Consider the following 17,767-nt stretch of genomic DNA (forward strand, 5'->3'; position numbering starts at 1 on the left):
CCCAAGAGGAGCCGAAGAACATTCATATGGCTCTTAAAGACAATTCATGGGTTGAAGCTATGCAAGAGGAATTGGCCCAGTTTGCAAAGTTGAAGGTTTGGGAGTTGGTTGATCTTCCTAAAGGTGAAAGAGAAATTGGCACCAAATGGGTATTTAGGTGCAAGAAGGATGAAAGAGGTATAGTCACGCGAAACAAGGCTCGATTGGTGGTCAAAGGATTCAATCAGCAAGAAGGAATAGATTACAATGAGGTGTTTGCACCAGTGGCGAGGTTGGAGGCAATTCGTCTGTTTCTAGCTTTTGCTTCTTTCAAGGGCTTCAAAGTCTTCCAACTAGACGTGAAGAGTGCGTTTCTTTACGGGAAAGTCCAAGAAGTGGTGTATGTCTCACAACCAGATGGGTTCGTTGATCCAGATTATCCAGATCGAGTGTACAAACTTGATAAGGCTTTGTATGGGTTACATCAAGCTCCCAGGGCGTGGTATGAGACACTGTCTACACATCTGATCAAGAATGGTTTTGAAAGAGGTCAGATTGACAGTACACTGTTCATCAAGAGGAAGAAGGAAGATTTTCTGCTGGTACAGGTGTACGTGGATGACATCATCTTTGGGTCATCTGATGAAAGCATGTGTAAAGAGTTCGAGCAGGTGATGAAGAGCAAGTTCGAAATGAGTGCTATGGGTGAGCTGTCCTACTTTCTGGGATTACAAGTTGAACAGAAGGCGGATGGGATGTTTATTCATCAAACAAAGTATGTGTATGACATTTTGAGTCGGTTCAAAATGAATGATTGCACTACTTCCAACACACCCATATGTGAAAATCACAATCTTGGCCCAGATCATGAAAGTACTGAAGATGTTGATCCTACTCAATACAGGGCAATGATTGGTTCTCTAATGTACTTGACTGCTTCAAGACCCGACATCATGTTTGCTGTATGCTTGTGTGCCAGATATCAGGCGAATCCTAAAGAGTCACACATGAAAGCAGTGAAGCGAATTATTCGTTACTTGAAGGGGAAACCTAAACTTGGGTTATGGTATCCAGCTGATAGTGATTTGACATTTGTTGCTTACACTGACTCAGACTTTGGAGGATGCAAGTCGAACATAAAGTCTACAACAGGTGGTTGTCAGTTCTTAGGAGGCAGGATCGTGTCTTGGCAATGCAAGAAGCAATCCTGTGTGTCTACCTCTACGTGTGAAGCTGAATATATTGCTGCTGGAAGCTGCTGCTCTCAGGTTCTCTGGATTCAACAGCAGATGCGCGATTACGGTTTGGATTTCACTCGTACTCCTATTATGATAGACAATAATGCCACTATTTCAATAACTAATAATCCCGTGAATCACAGTCGCACAAAACATATTGACATACGTCATCATTTTATACGGGATTGTGCTGAAAAGAGACTAATTGAATTACATCGAGTCGACACAGAGGATAACCTGGCAGATCTTTATACTAAAGCATTTGACAGGGCTCGCTTTGAGCACTTAGTCGAACTCAACGGGATGAGGAATCCTGAATAACTGGTTTTTCATAAGAATTTTTGTAAATAGTTTACTGCTTTTCTTAAAAAATCGAAAACACAAAAAAAAATTGAAAAATCAAAAACATAAAAAAATAGAAAATCAAAAATGAGATTTCACTGTGTGAAAAAGAAGAAATGATAGTACATCAGCAAGTTAGACTGTCACACTGAAACTGAATCATAAATTGCTTAAGTGTGATAGCAGCTTCATCATATGATGTACCAGTAGGCAAAAAGCATGAAATAATCAACTTACCAATGTGATATAAACATAAATGAACTGAATATGAGTGGGGAACACATTAATGGTGTATGGTTTAATGACCTTAATTCTTGCGTTGATAGATTGCCAAAATCTGAAGTTTTGGGTCTTTATACTGTTATTTCATCTAGGGATATCTTGACTGTCTGTTTGCTAGAACTAAATTGTACATGACCTCAGGAAAGATAATCACTTGGAATTAGCTCATTTCTATTTGAATGTCTGTATATTTCCCGATACACACAATTTTGATCTGATTCTGAAATCTTCTCTGAAAAAAAGTCGTGTACCTCCTCTGCTGCATCCAGATATATGCTGACCTGGAGGTGCTAGGCAACGACAGCTTCTGCTGCATCCAGATACATGCTGACCTAGCTGTACGTTGTCGCGCTATAGATCTAATACACCCGAAAGAGGCCCTCTAGTGCCCAAAAGAAACCCAATAAACCTATATCAAACTGAGAAAATCTCATTTGATCTGTATATTATACCATCTCTACTAAAGATCTATTCTGTTCTCTTCTCAACCTATTCCCAGTTAAGATTTCAGAATTCTGGATTGGACTTGTGAAATATGTGATAGGGAAGATACTTGCATGATAGAGTGTGCTGTTTATATTTCCAGGATTTGATTAGTATTTATTTGGGTGTTCATAGTTAAGCAATTAAAACATGATAAAAACAGGTTAAATGCAGAACTAGACACAGTCATGATATCTTAAAGGATGAATTCAGTATACTCACCTACTACGATGAATCTTTGTGCATACCTTGATCGTGGGGGTATATCCTGTTGTGGGACACGCTGATATTTCAAAAATTAAAATTACCTTAACGTATCATACGGTAATGGTACTTGAAATGTTCATGCGTTTTGTTTAAGAGGACAAACATACTGGTAATCGTCTTGAACTGCTTTTCACGAAAAATTAAATAAAGAATAATCTCATTGTGTAAAACAGTTTGATTTTGCTGATATGATCTTCTTACCAGTGATTCTCACAAAAATAGAGTGTTTATTGCTTTTGTATTTACTTGCTTTCAGAAAATATAAAAATCCAAAAATAGTGTCTTTTTCTGTTTAAAATTCTTAATGTACGAAAAACTGTTATTCTTGGAGGAATTGTTACTGATAGGGGGAGACGGTGTTAGTAAGTGAGTTCAAATCTTAACTTCTGCAGGTTCTTCTGTGTTGAACAAAAGTTTTGCGTGTTGGTGATGAAATTGAAAATGTTTAATCTGTGATACAGTTTAACTAATCTCTTGAAAAATAATAATTTATTTAACTTATGTTGAAAAATTTTTATGGTTTCTCGAGATGTTTGTTTTATAGTATACAGATTGAAGCCGTTTGTTGCTGAGAAGTTGCTGTGAAGTGTGAAGATGAGAGTTTGATTGGCTGCATGGTAGAACCTCCTTTCTATATTGCAGACAAGATTGAAGAGTTGAAGATTGTTGTGCAAATGCTGAACTGGAGTTTACTCAAACGCTAACGTGTTGAAGATTTGGTGATTGGATGCATCAGCTTAGGGGGAGTCTGTTGCTGACAGAAGCTATTGAAGCTGAAGCTATCCAAAGACCAAAGACAGTGCAAGATTACTTGAAGATTGCAAGAAGACCGAAGACAAAGTTTTGACTCAAGACAAAGTTTTTATGAAGCTATTGTCAAGGGGGAGTTTGTTGGTGCATGTTTGTGACAACAGCTTAGATTTGGTCTTTGGATATCTTGTAATTAGTTAAATGATAAACAGTTAGCGGGTTTAGCTTTGTAATAGTTAGTTGTTATGTTTGGGCTAACTAAACCCAAGGAATTGGGTGATGGGGGCGAATTGGGCCTGTCCAATTCGCAGCCCAGGAGTCTTTAACCTAGCCCAGTTGTGAACCTTGTGTTATATAAACAAGGTTAGACATTAGGGTTAAGGTTAATCAGCCAAAACAGTATTTGAGAGAGCAATTTCGTGAGGGACTAGGTCTTGGACGAAATTTAGGGTTGTTAGGGTTTTGGATTGATTGTAATTCGTGAGATTGATAATCAATAGAAAACCCGGTTTGAAAGTGATTGCTGAATTCTGTGTTTTCTACTCGTTTCTGTGCAAATCTGATCTAGAGGATTCCGCACTCTAGGTTAGATATACAATTCTGTGAAGATCCATAAGACTCAAGGGGACCTACAGAGACTTGAAATTCTCACATTGCGTTAAAACGTCGGATAATACTACACCAATGATTTGGTTATGCTAATGTAAGTTTACGAATCCGAGATATCGGGTCAAACAGTATAAATGAATTGTAAATGTCACTTGAAGCGGAATGCTTGAATTTTTGAAAACAAGCATTAGGTTCTAATGTGAGCGTAAAGCCATGGAATGGCGCGAATACGCCAAGGTTTATAAGCTCGGGTATTTGAGGTAATTGTGCCTAAAAAGTCTTAGAACAGAAAAATGGGATTTTGCACGTATTGCTAATGGGTTGAATAATTGAAACAGGGATTTCATGAATCATTTGCTCGTAATTCGGTTTCCATAATGTGAAATTTACATGGTTGGCTTTGAAATTTTATTACGGACTCACAGGAAAAAGAATGGACTAAAACGGACAACCGAGTAAAAAGATATGATTGTTTAATGTTAGATTTTTGGAAATTTTCGGAGCTGGGCATAATGCAGGTCCAGAAACTGGACCTGCTGGAAAACATACTCCCCCGCGCCACGCGACGGGGGCATAGGGGACTGGAGCGACACGCGGGGCCTCCCGCGGCACGCGAAGGATCGAACCAAGTCTGGCGCGACAGACTAAAAACCAGAATTTTCCGATTTTTGTTATATTTATGTATTTGGGCTTGTCTAAGCTCAATTAACATTATCAAAACTAATTATTTATGTGGTTTTGACCTCAGGTGATGCTCGTTAGCTTCGGATGCCGATCAAGCATGAAATCAAGAATCGAACACCATTTTTGAAGCTTCCGCACTAAACTAAACTTGTCTAAACAATTATGTTTTGTAAACTCTAGTAGTTGTAATTACTCTGAACTAGATGGTAACTTATGTTAACTCGCTAAGCAGAGTACTTCTTAACTTATAACTAAGTTTTGATAAATATGCATTTTGTTTCAAAAGGGCCCGTACTTTATGATTTAAATGATAATAATTATGACGAGTGTTACAAGTTGGTAATCAGAGCTCAAGGTTGTTAACAAAGCGTGTTCGGTTCAAGATTGATCAACCATCCGGTAAGAGTTAATTGTTCTAAGTAGAGTTATATAGTATAAAAAGGGAAATATGAATTGACATGCATGGGAAGAGCGTGTTAACACACTCAAACCCGGAAAGTGCAGTAAATAAGAACGGTGAAAACAAGTTATGAACTTGACTAAACCGATGTAAATAAACCATATGCTATAGATGAAATGTTTAACCCTCAATGTAAACATTTCAGTTTTAAAAATGACGGATAGAGATAACGATGGTGCGGTGCCGAGAGTCACCGAGCAAATGAGAGAAGTGATTGCTGAGGAGGTCGGAAAGGCAATCGAAAATAGTTTGTCGGGTTTCATCGATAAAATCCAAAACATGGTACTATCAGTGGTGGATGAGAGAATCAAGAAATTGGAGGATATTACCGATTTAGCAAAGGAAAAGTCGGGAGGACGAAAGCCTTGTTCATACAAAGAGTTCATGGCGTGCAAACTGCCAATTTATAATGGGGAGGTTGACCCGATAGTATGCCAACGATGGCTAAGCGATATCGAGGGAGTGTTCGAAAGGACCCATTGTGATACAGATGACTACGTAGCCTATAGCACGGGTCAGTTAAGGGGTCAAGCGAAAGACTGGTGGGATAACAAGAAGAAAGAAATTGGAAGTGAAGCGGCTAAGGCTATGACATGGGATGAGTTTAAGACGCAGTTTCTTAAACATCATAGCCCCAAGGCAGTCATTAACAAGATCAAAGAAGAATTTATACAGCTTAGACACAAGGGTGAGTCCATCGACAAAATCACGGGAACGTTCATGGATAAAATGAAGTTTTGTGATGAATTGATAACAAATGAAGAACAGAAAATATATTATTACTATAATATGTTGAGCGCCGAGTATAGGGAGTTTATGACTCCTTCAAAGTATGAGACCCTCACCGAGATCATAAATGTTGCATGGGAACGAGAGATAGAATTGAAGATGCAGATTGAAAGGGGTGAAAGAAGGGCGCAGGTGGTTAATCCAAGCCCTATGAAAAAGGCACGCACGACTGAGTCGTCGAAGAAACAAGAGGGAAAAAGCGGGTTGCTAAGCTGCAAGGTATACGGGAAAGGGCGCAAGGGTGAATGCCGCTTCAAAGATAAACCATGTCCCATATGTGGGAAGACGGGGCACACGGCTGCATTATGCCCCGGGAATGTATCGATGTGTTACAAATGCTATCAACCGGGTCATAAGAAATCTGAATTCCCAGAGCTAGTTGGGAAGAAAGATGGCAAGGGTTCACATACAGAGACTCCAAAAGCAAAAGCAAAAGCAAAAGCCAGATCCTTCCAGTTAACCGCAGCCGAGGCGAGAGTGGAACCCGATGTGGTCTCAGGTATATTTACCATAAATTCAATTCCCGCACATGTGTTATTTGATACGGGTGCGAATAAATCCTTTATTTCACATGGATTTATTCGACATCCTTCATTCAAACTGACAAAATTACCTATGCCTTTAGAAGTAGAAATAGGTGATAATAAAAGTTTCATTGTATGCGACGTATGCCAAAATTGTAAGATGAGTATTGACGGTGAAGAATACTCAATAGATTTGATTCCAATGTCGATGGGAGAATTCCAAGTAGTGGTTGGGATGGATTGGCTATTCCGACATCACGCGAAGGTCGTGTGCTTCCGCAAGGAGATTAAATTAACATCTCCAAGTGGAAAACATGTTACCATCTATGGAGAAAAAAGGGGTAATCCCGTTATGTGCTTGATGCTAAAGGCTCACAAGCTCATGAGGCGTGGATGTAAAGCGTTCATGATATATGCGAACGAACCAGACAAAGGATCGCCAAAGATTGAAGACGTATCAGTAGTACGTGAATACACCGATGTATTTCCGGAGGATCTACCGGGAATACCGCCAGAACGGGAGGTAGAGTTCAGAATCGAATTGATTCCGGACGCGTAACCTGTGGCCAAGGTGTCGTATCGGCTCGCGCCATCAGAGTTACAAGAATTGATGTCTCAAATCCAAGACCTGCTCGACAAAGGGTTTATTCGGCCAAGTGTGTCTCCGTGGGGCGCACCGGTACTATTTGTGAAAAAGAAGGATGGGAGCATACGCATGTGTATCGATTACCGGGAGTTGAATAAACTCACGGTGAAAAATCGATATCCGCTCCCAAGAATCAACAACCTATTTGACCAATTGCAAGGTGCAAGTTGGTTCTCCAAAATCGACCTTAGATCGGGGTATCATCAGTTGAAAGTCAAAGAGGATGATATACCGAAGACGGCTTTCCGTACACGGTACAGACATTACGAGTTCCTCGTGATGTCCTTCGGATTAACTAATGCACCTGCGGCTTTCATGGACCTCATGAACCGGGTATGCAAGCCTATGCTGGATAAGTCGGTGATAGTGTTCATCGACGACATCTTTATATATTCGAAGAATGAAGCAGAACACGCAAGTCATTTGCGTGAAGTGTTGGAGACGCTCAGAAGAGAGAAATTGTATGCAAAATTCTCGAAATGTGCCTTCTGGTTACGAGAGGTGCAGTTTCTCGGGCACATCATTAGTGCAAATGGGGTGTTAGTAGACCCGTCAAAAATAGAAGCAGTGGCGAGATGGAACCCACCGAAAAATCCTTCAGAAATTAGAAGCTTTTTGGGGCTTGCTGGTTATTATAGGAGATTCATACAAGATTTCTCCAAGATTGCAATGCCGTTGACCAAACTAACCTGTAAAGACGAAAAGTTTATTTGGGGAGAAGATCAAGAAAAGGCGTTCCAAACGCTTAAGGAAAAATTGACCCATGCACCGGTATTTGCATTACCGGATGGTGTTGATGATATGGTGGTTTACTCAGATGCGTCGCATTCGGTCCTTGGGCGCGTTTTGATGCAACGGGGCAAGGTTATAGCCTATGCCTCGAGACAACTAAAGACTCATGAAAAGAATTATCCTACACACGACCTCGAGTTGGCAGCGGTGGTATTTGCCTTAAAGATATGGAGGCATTATTTGTATGGGGTAAAATGCACTATCTTTACCGACCATAAAAGTTTGAAATATTTCTTCGATCAGAAGGAATTAAATATGAGGCAAAGGCGGTGGTTAAAAACTGTCAAAGACTTCGATTGTGATATACATTACCACCCCGGGAAGGCTAATGTAGTGGCGGACGCGTTGAGCCGAAAGGTAGATTATACACCCATTCGAGAGCGATCAATGCAATTAATTGTAACATCGGGTTTACATGAACAAATCCGGAAATCTCAAATCGAAGCATTGAAGGAGGAAAATGTGAAGAAGGAAAGGATAGTTGGCCAATTGAAAGATTTGGCGGATGGTAATCAAGGGTTAAAGACGCGTTTTGGGAGGATATGGGTTCCAAAGTCGTGTGGAGCTAAAGCATTCCTACTTGACGAAGCCCATAAATCCCGTTATTTAATTCATCCGGGGGCAACGAAGATGTATAATGATTTAAAGCAAAGTTATTGGTGGCCTGGAATGAAAAGGGATGTTGTAAAATATGTGGAGAAGTGCATGACGTGTTTGCAAGTCAAAGCGGAACACCAAAAGTCGTATGGTAAACTGCAACCATTGGATATCCCAGTCTGGAAATGGGAACAAATCATGATGGATTTGTTGACCAAACTGCCCAAAACCAACCGTGGTTTCGATGCTATATAGGTAGTTGTTGATAGACTGACGAGAAGTGCTCACTTCATTCCGATTCGTGAGACCTATACATCTGAAAAGATGTCAGAAGTATATACTAATGAAATAGTAGCACGCCACGGGGTACCAATATCTATTGTGTCCGATAGAGATACCTGGTTTACTTCGAAATTTTGGCGCGAATTCGAAGAACAAATGGGAACTAAACTGTTCATTAGCACCGCGTACCATCCACAAACGGATGGACAAAGTGAAAGATCAATACAGACGTTCGAGGATATGTTACGGGCATGCATTATCGACTTCGGGGGTAGTTGGGATGTCTATCTACCATTGGTCGAATTTTCATATAGTAACAGTTACCACGCGAGCATCGGTATGGCTCCGTATGAAATGCTTTACGGAAGAAAGTGCCGAACCCCGGTGTGTTGGGATGAGGTTGGTCCGCGAGAACTTGCTCATAAGGATGTAGTTCGAATCACGAATGAGAAAATTGACTTGGTCCGAGCTCACTTGAAAGCGGCTCAGGATCGACAAAAATCGTATGCAGACAAAAGGAGAAGACCAATTGAGTTTCAAGTCGGTGACAAAGTTATGTTAAAAGTATCATCGTGGAAGGGGATTATTCGGTTCAGAAAAAGGGGAAAGTTAAGCCCGAGGTTTATCGGGCCATTCAGAATTATCAAACGGCTCAGTAAGGTAGCATACTGTCTCGAACTGCCCGAGGAGTTAAGTGGGATACATAGCACGTTCCACGTGTCACATCTTCGAAAATGTCTAGCCGACGAAACTGCTTATATCCACTACGACGACATCGAGTTGGATAACAGTCTTAATTACACAGTAAAACCGATTGTGTTTTTAGATCGTAAAGTGAAGAGTTTAAGAAACAAAGAAATTGACCAAGTAAAGGTCAAATGGGAACACAGGAAAGGTTCGGATACCACATGGGAGTCCGAGGAGGAGATGAGACGTCTCTACCCCACACTTTTCGATACGTATTCTGGTTTCGGGGACGAAACCCTTTTTAAGGGGGGTGGACTTGTAATACACTGAAATTTATAAAAAATTATATTAGAATGGGGAAATTAAGTTTTTGGCCCCTGTGGTTATATCACTTTTACTATATTAGCCCAAAATAAGAATTTTTAACATATGTGCCCCCATGGTCTCTATAACTAACTATTTTGGCCCCTAAGTCTAACCAAACCCCAAACTCTGGTTAATTAATTCTCACATGACAGGCACATGATGTCTAAAATTGTAATTTCCCCTCCCCCTTTTAATGACACATAATAAAAACAAATTAATACTCATTTACACCACATAAACCCCTAAATTCCCATCATCTTCTCCAAGAAAACCCCCAAATCTGCCATTAGAATTTCATTCAGCAAACCAGGAGATTAACGACAACGATCAAGCAATATGACAATGGTTCTAACCCTGTGGTGGGTGTGTAGAAGCAAAAGCAAATGTTACCTGCACTGGGAAGCAGTTATAGCAGAACGACCAGCAAGAGTTGATAAAAACTTCTTGAGTTCATCCCAGGTTGCTTTTGAGTGATCTTTAATATTGTTACTTTTAAGGTTCACACACTTCCATATTTTTTCATCCTTACCAACAAAGAAGGTTCATTACGTTTCCCATATTGAATGCAGTGAACTATGTTTGCTTCAGTAGGCATTATCTTTTCACATTATCTTACCCGGAATAAGTAACTTACCTGATGTTGGGTATGAACTTAATGGTTTATAACAAAACTATAAAACAAGTAACAAATCAAAGATATTAGCTCAATGCCTCAAACCCCATCTGTACATATAACATGACAAAGCATAGAAATCCATATCTGAGTTTGCAGACTACATAATAATGCATCCATAAATAAGGCTTTTCCACACTAATCCAGAGATCAAACCATACATAACCAGCGGCGTTAATCTCCTGGTTTGCTGAATGTAATTCCATTGGCAGATTAGGGGTTTTCTTGGAGAAGATGATAGGAATTTAGGGGTTTATGTGGTGTGAATGAGTATTAATTTGTTTTTAATATGTGTCATTAAAAGGGGGAGGGGAAATTACAATTTTAGACATCATGTGCCTATCATGTGAGAATTAATTATAAAGTACAAAATAAACAAGAATAATCTAACTAGGAAATAAATAACCCAGTTAGTTAGGAGTCTTGTAGTAACACATAAACGAATTAAAAAGCCTAAATTATAAACTAAATAAAAGTGGAGGGACTTATGTTGTAGAACTTGAAACTTAATATAATTAAAATAAATTAAAACAAACAAAAACACACACAAGAGGTGTGTCTGGTCGATCAGAAAACGCAGGGGGGCGACAAAAGCTCCTCACCAAACCCTAGCTTCCACAAAATTGCTCAATTAAAGATCTTAATCAAGTCCAAATCAATTTTCAAGCACAAATTAGTGATCACCTAGTTGAAGGGATCATAAGGTATGTAAAATCTTGATGTTTTGATTCATCGTAAATCCTAGGTTAATTGTGAAAAACTGAAATTGAGCTTGATTATGTCTTGCATGGATGAAATTAGAAGTGATATGGTGTCTAGGGATAAACCCTAGCTGAATTCTTGTCAAAACCTTGCATGAGGCTTGTAGGGTTTATAATCACCAATGTAGGTGACTAATAAGTTTGTAGAAACTTGATAAGCACTAGGATTATGATTCTTGTTCTAGTGTAACCTGAGTTCTAAGAGGTAATTTTTGAAATATAGAACTTAAAACATGTGTAAATGTGCCTAATTGAAGTTGGTTTTGATGAAAATTACGAGTCATGAACTTGGTTTTGATTATGTAAAAATCTGACCCGCTAGGTGTTTGATAAAACGCCTAAGTGAGGATTAAAATGTTAAAAAGTTGGGTAAAAACGCAGATTCGATTATAATAGAGAATTATGCGTTAAGGCTTACGAAAGAGTTCTAAACTTATTGTGAACTAAACTCTTTAGACAAAGAATCCGGATCGTCAAGCGGACATGCCGGAGGGGATACGCGTTCGAAGGGTGTGCTCTAAAGGTACGTGACCTTAGTCTTGTTACATTATGCTATAATGTTTGGTTTTAGTGTATAATTGGTGTCGTACTGAATATACACGTTGATGTGTCTTTGAAGTGACGAAGTTCACTCGACATATTTAACGGGTCAAAATAATGGTTGGAAATGGTTTTGGAAAAGGTTTGGCTTGTCATCAAAGTGATGGTTTTCACTCGATAACCAAACGGGTCAAAATGGTGCTTTTAAAAGAATCATGTGTGTAGAGACTTGAAAGTCTCACATTGCGTTAAAAAGTGGGATAATACTACACCAATGATTTGGTTATGCTAATGTAAGTTTACGAATCCGAGATATCAGGTCAAACAGTAGAAATGAATTGTAAATGTCACTTAAAGCGGAATGCTTGAATTTTTTAAAACAAGCATTAGGTTCTAATGTGAGCGTAAAGCCATGGAATGGCGCGAATACGCCAGGGTTTATAAGCCCGGGTATTTGGGGTAATTGTGCCTAAAAAGTCTTAGAACAGAAAAATGGTATTTTGCACTTATTGCTAATGGGTTGGATAATTGAAACAGGGATTTTATGAATCATTTGCTCGTAATTCAGTTTCTGTAATGTGAAATTTACATGGTTGGCTTCGAAATTTTATTACGGACTCACAGGAAAAAGAATGGACTAAAACGGACAACCAAGTAAAAAGTTATGGGATTGTTTAAAGTTAGATTTTTGGAAATTTTCGGAGCTGGGCAAAATGCAGGTCCAGAAACTAGACCTGCTGGAAAACATACTCCCCCGCGCCACGCGACGGGGGCATAGGGGACTGGCGCGACACGCGGGGCCTCCCGCGGCACGCGAAGGATCGAACCAAGTCTGGCGCGTGGCGCGACAGACTAAAAACCAGAATTTTTCGATTTTTGTTATGTTTATGTATTTGGGATTTGTCTAAGCTCAATTAACATTGTCAAAACTAATTATTTATGTGGTTTTGACCTCAGGTGATGCTCGTTAGCTTCGGACGCCGATCAAGCATGAAATCAAGAACCGAACACCATTTTTGAAGCTTCCGCACTAAACTAAACTTGTCTAAACAATTATGTTTTGTAAACTCTATTAGTTGTAATTACTCTGAACTAGATGGTAACTTATGTTAACTCGCTAAACAGAGTACTTCTTAACTTGTAACTAAGTTTTAATAAATATGCATTTTCTTTCAAAAGGGCCTGTACTTTATGATTTAAATAATAATAATTATGACGAGTGTTACAAGTTGGTAATCAGAGCTCAAGGTTGTTAACAAAGCGTGTTCGGTTCTAGCTTGATCAAGCATCCGGTAAGAGTTAATTGTTCTAAGTAGAGTTGTATAGTATAAAAAGGGAAACTTTAAAGGCTTCAAACTATAAGATGTAATTCACAAAAATTCCATGTAATTCACAAAAATTCCATTAACAGAAGATAATCACACTAACCAAACTATAAGATGTTGGGGAAGGTGTTGGCGCCGATCAGAAGCTTCAAACTTTAGAGGAGGTTGCCGTCAAAAGTTAAGGGAATCCAGACTCGGGCCTGTTTTGGGCCCATACTCGGGCCTGTTTTGGGGTTAAAGGCTTCGGGCTCGATTTGGGTTTTGAGAAACTGGGCTAAGAACGGAACTGCGGTCAAACTGGTTGTGCAACTCCGAGCACTAGTGTGTGGCTAAATATATGCATATAAAACTCATAACTATTTAATCATAGTAATTCAATATAATTAAACAAGTTTACAGGTTAACGCAATGTGAACATAATAACGACGTACAATAGAATATAAGTAGTAGAACATGAATAGTAACGATACAAGTCAAGTGTCGCGAGGACAATGCTAACCTTGGGAGCACGGGTTGTCACAGGTTAGGTGCTCATGAATGTTTAATGCACGATTATTTTTGTGAAAATCCGTTGTACGACGATGAACAGTTTAGGCGTAGGTTTCGTATGAGCTGTCGTCTTTTCCTAAGAATTTCTAATGATCTTGCGGTCGAATTCCCTTTTTTCACACAAAGAGAAAGTGCTAGTCGCAAAATTGGTTTCACTGGAATACAAAAGTGTACTGCCGAAATTAGGCAACTAGCGTATGGCACAACGAGTGATGCGTGGGATGAATATTTAAGGATGTCGCCCAGAAGTTGTCTTGATTGTCTTGAAAATTTTTATGAAGGTATTGTTATTATTATTATTATTATTGTGATTATTATTTTTTTATTAATTACAGTTTATTATTATTATTGTTATTACTATTATTTTTATTATTTACAGTTTAATATTATTATTGTTATTATTATTTTTTTATTAACACTATTATGTTAGGTGTTATGTTTCTTTACAGGAGGCGATATTTGAGGATGCCAACCGTTGTCGATGTTCCACTTTTATACGTGGCCATCAGCGGATACACGGGTTTCCTGGGATGTTGGAGTCTTGATTGCACGCACTTGGAGTGGGCGACATGTCCAATCGCTTGGAAAGGGCAACACCATCGTGGTTGTACCCTAGTATTACAAGCGGTCGCGTCTCAAGATTTATGGATTTGGCATGCGTACTTTGGCATGGCCGGTGCGAACAATGACATCACAGTTTTACAATCTTCGAACCTTTTAGACGATGTCATAGATGGTGTTGCACCAGATACTTCATTCTATGCAATCGACATGGAGTATAAGTATGGGTACTATCTCACAGACAGTATTTATCCAGAGTGGGCGACGTTTGTGAAAACTCTTTCGTGTCCAGATGACGAGAAAAGAATGTATTACAAGAAGAAACAAGAGTCAGCAAGAAAAGATATCGAGCGGGCTTTCGGTGTGTTAAAAATAGATGGTCTATCATTGCCCAGCCGTCGAGCATACTTGAAAAAAAAGTAAAATGAGAAACGCCATGTATACGTGCATTATCTTGTATAACATGATATTGAAGGACTCGGGCAGAGCGTTTTGTGGAGAAAGTTATGATGAAAGTAACCAATCGACGAACCCACTACTCACATACGCTGAAAAAGAAGTTATCCGAGCGAGAATACGTGACAGGGACACACACCATAACCTTCGAGCTGATCTGAGCGAGCACCTATGGTTTTATCGTGAACAAGAAGGAGATGACAAAGACGACGAGTGTTTCTTAGTGACATTGTATTTTTTATTTAAATTATGATATTGTATTTTTTTATTTAAATTATGGCATGTTATTTTTTATTTAAATTATGAGTTCTAAATTAATGTATCAAAATTAAATAATGTTTAAATTTAAATAAAAACAATAATTAGGTAAGAGTAAATTGCCATTTTAGTCCTTGAGTTTTGTCCAAATTTGCCATTTTAGTCTAAATAGTTTTTTTTTCGCCTCTGGGTCCCTGACTTTTCCCTTTTGTTGCCATTTTGATCACATACACTAACTCCATCCAAAAACTCCATCTTTAACCAGGGGTATTTTGAGGATTTTCATTTTAAATGTTTTCAATTGCCATTTGATCCAATTCCAAAAAATCCAAAAAATTCTAAAAAATCATAAAAATTCTAAAAAATTCTAAAAAATCCGTTTCGGCACGAACCGTTTCGAACCCGAACCGTTTCGAGCTGAACCGTTTCGACGCAAATCGTTTCGACCCGTACCGTTTCGAGCTAAATCGTTTTGACGCGAACCGTTTCGACCCGTACCGTTTCGAAGCCGAACCGTTTCAAGCTGAACCGTTTTAACCCGTACCGTTTCGAAGCCGAACCGTTTCAAGCCGTACCGTTTCGAACCGAACCGTGCCTTATCGAACCAAACCGTTTCGAGCTGAACCGTTTCGACGGTTCGGGTCAAAACGGTTCGCATCGAAACGGTATGGTTCGAAACGGTTCGCGTTGATAAGGCACGGTTCGCGTCGAAACGATTCAGCTCGAAACGGTTCGGGTCGAAACGGTTCAGCTCGAAACGGTTCGGTTCGAGACGGTTCAGCTAGAAACGGTTCAGCTCGAAACGGTTCGCGTCGAAACGGTTCGGCTCGAAACGGTTCGCGTCGAAACGGTTCGGCTCGAAACGGTACGGGTCGAAACGGTTCGGCTCGAAACGGTACGGGTCGAAACGTATCGCGTCAAAACGGTTCAGCTCGAAACGGTTCGGGTCGAAACGGTACGGGTCGAAACGCTTCGCGTCGAAACGGTTCGGGTTCGAAGTGGTTCGCGCCGAAACGGATTTTTTGGATTTTTTTGAATTTTATAGAATTTTTATGATTTTTTAGAATTTTTATTATTTTTATTATTTTTTGGATTTTTTTTGATTTTTTGGAATTTTTTTGATTTTTTGGAGTTGGATCAAAATGGCAATTGAAAACATTTAAAATGAAAATCCCTAATATACCCCTGGTTAAAGATGAAGTTTTTGGATGGAGTTAGTGTATGTGATCAAAATGGCAACAAAAGGAAAAAGTCAGGGACCTAGAGGCAAAAAAAAAACTATTTAGACTAAAATGGCAAATTTAGACAAAACTCAGGGACTAAAATGGCAATTTACTCATTAGGTAATGATGATGAAGGATTTAAACCATTGCATGCAAGTTAAAGGAATAAGCTTTAAAGCCCCCTGTGTAACGTGGTAATAAAGTCACGCTGAAATGACGTAATAAAGCCCTAGGGACTTTATACCACACCGTATAGCCTAAGAACCTCATTGATGGTAATGGACTAATGATAGAGAGAGGGTCTTACCAACTCTTTTGTATTTATATTTTGGATATAATAGTTAAATAATGATAAAAAATTATATATGTAAAAGGAGGAAAAAATATTTGGGCCACGAAAAAGACGGGCCCTGTGGCATCACACCACTTACACCCCTTCAAAACCGGCCTTGTGTAGTGATACACCCTCGATGTATTTTCCGTGGTTTGTTCGTCTAAACTAAATGGATGAATTTTTCTTGGTCACAAATGAAATAAGAAGGTTCACCCAGTTTAAATCAACACGTATTAATGTAAGAAGTTAGAACCGATTAAAAATGTATCAATAGTTACATGATTGTTAATGTCGGAAGTAATTATATTTAAAAATTGGCATAGTAATAATATAGGATGATTATATTTCCAATCTTTCATATTATTGACATCACAAAGATGCCATTTTCTTTTCGGTAACTACCACGTTGTTTATAAGGTCAACTAAACCAGTAGTTTAACTAGTTTAATACCCGTCCGTTGAAGAGGTTACTTTAAAAGTAAACATGTATTTTGTTCATGATTAACATCAACAACAAAGATGACAACATTTTATAATTTATTTTCTATATATTTCATACTAATGATTAATTACCACAAAACAAAATCCAATTTCAACTTTAAAGATTCAATTATTATGAGGAAATGGTCTATTTTGCCCCTTCCCTTGATTTTTATTTCAACCGCATTAAACGCAAATATAGTAGGGCTCTATAAGCTTCCTAAAGTTGGCTCCAGCATAAACTGTTTCTGACCCGAGTTCTTCTTCAATCCACAAGAGGAACACAAAATAACGACGTTCAGAATGATATTAAGGGATAAGGGTGAAGAAACAAACCTTGCCGACAATAGCAGGGCCGATAATAGTATTCTCGTTAGCAATGTTTGAAAAAGGGAGTTAGATATTCATTAGCATCAACTCCAATTAGCTTCTTCACACAATAGATTTTCCCGTGCATTGCAGCCAACATTAATGGAGTCTCATACATAATAATCAAATTACACAAATTCAATAAGCATCTAAAGTATATATGAATATATTAGTGTAGCAATCAGATAAACGCTTACGAGTATCAGGTATCCTTCCTTTCTAGACACATATCCCTTTCATGATTAAGTACAACAATACAATTAGAACTAAGATAAACGCGATCAATTTGAAACAATCAATCATTTCAAAGTAATCTTTATAATAAATTTTAACATATAGATTATTTACAAAATTTAAAAAAAAAAATGTTGCTAAAGCTAGAGGGTGTGGTTTAAAGCCCTAGGGGCTTTATTACGCCACGTAAGCGCCACGTAGTGACGTAGGCGACACATAAGCAGGAT

General features: G+C 38.8%; 1 protein-coding gene across 1 annotated transcript; it reads left to right on the forward strand.

Moving 5' to 3' along the window:
• Positions 1-5,247: 5,247 nt before the first annotated feature.
• On the forward strand, positions 5,248-6,966 carry LOC110944822. The gene is made up of 3 exons (XM_022186466.1): positions 5,248-5,810; positions 5,904-6,382; positions 6,509-6,966. The coding sequence occupies exons 1-3, from the start codon at positions 5,248-5,250 to the stop codon at positions 6,964-6,966; spliced, it is 1,500 nt and encodes a 499-aa protein (XP_022042158.1).
• Positions 6,967-17,767: the final 10,801 nt, after the last annotated feature.

Source organism: Helianthus annuus, chromosome 6 (assembly GCF_002127325.2).
Source record: "Helianthus annuus cultivar XRQ/B chromosome 6, HanXRQr2.0-SUNRISE, whole genome shotgun sequence".
Lineage (NCBI taxonomy): Eukaryota > Viridiplantae > Streptophyta > Magnoliopsida > Asterales > Asteraceae > Helianthus > Helianthus annuus.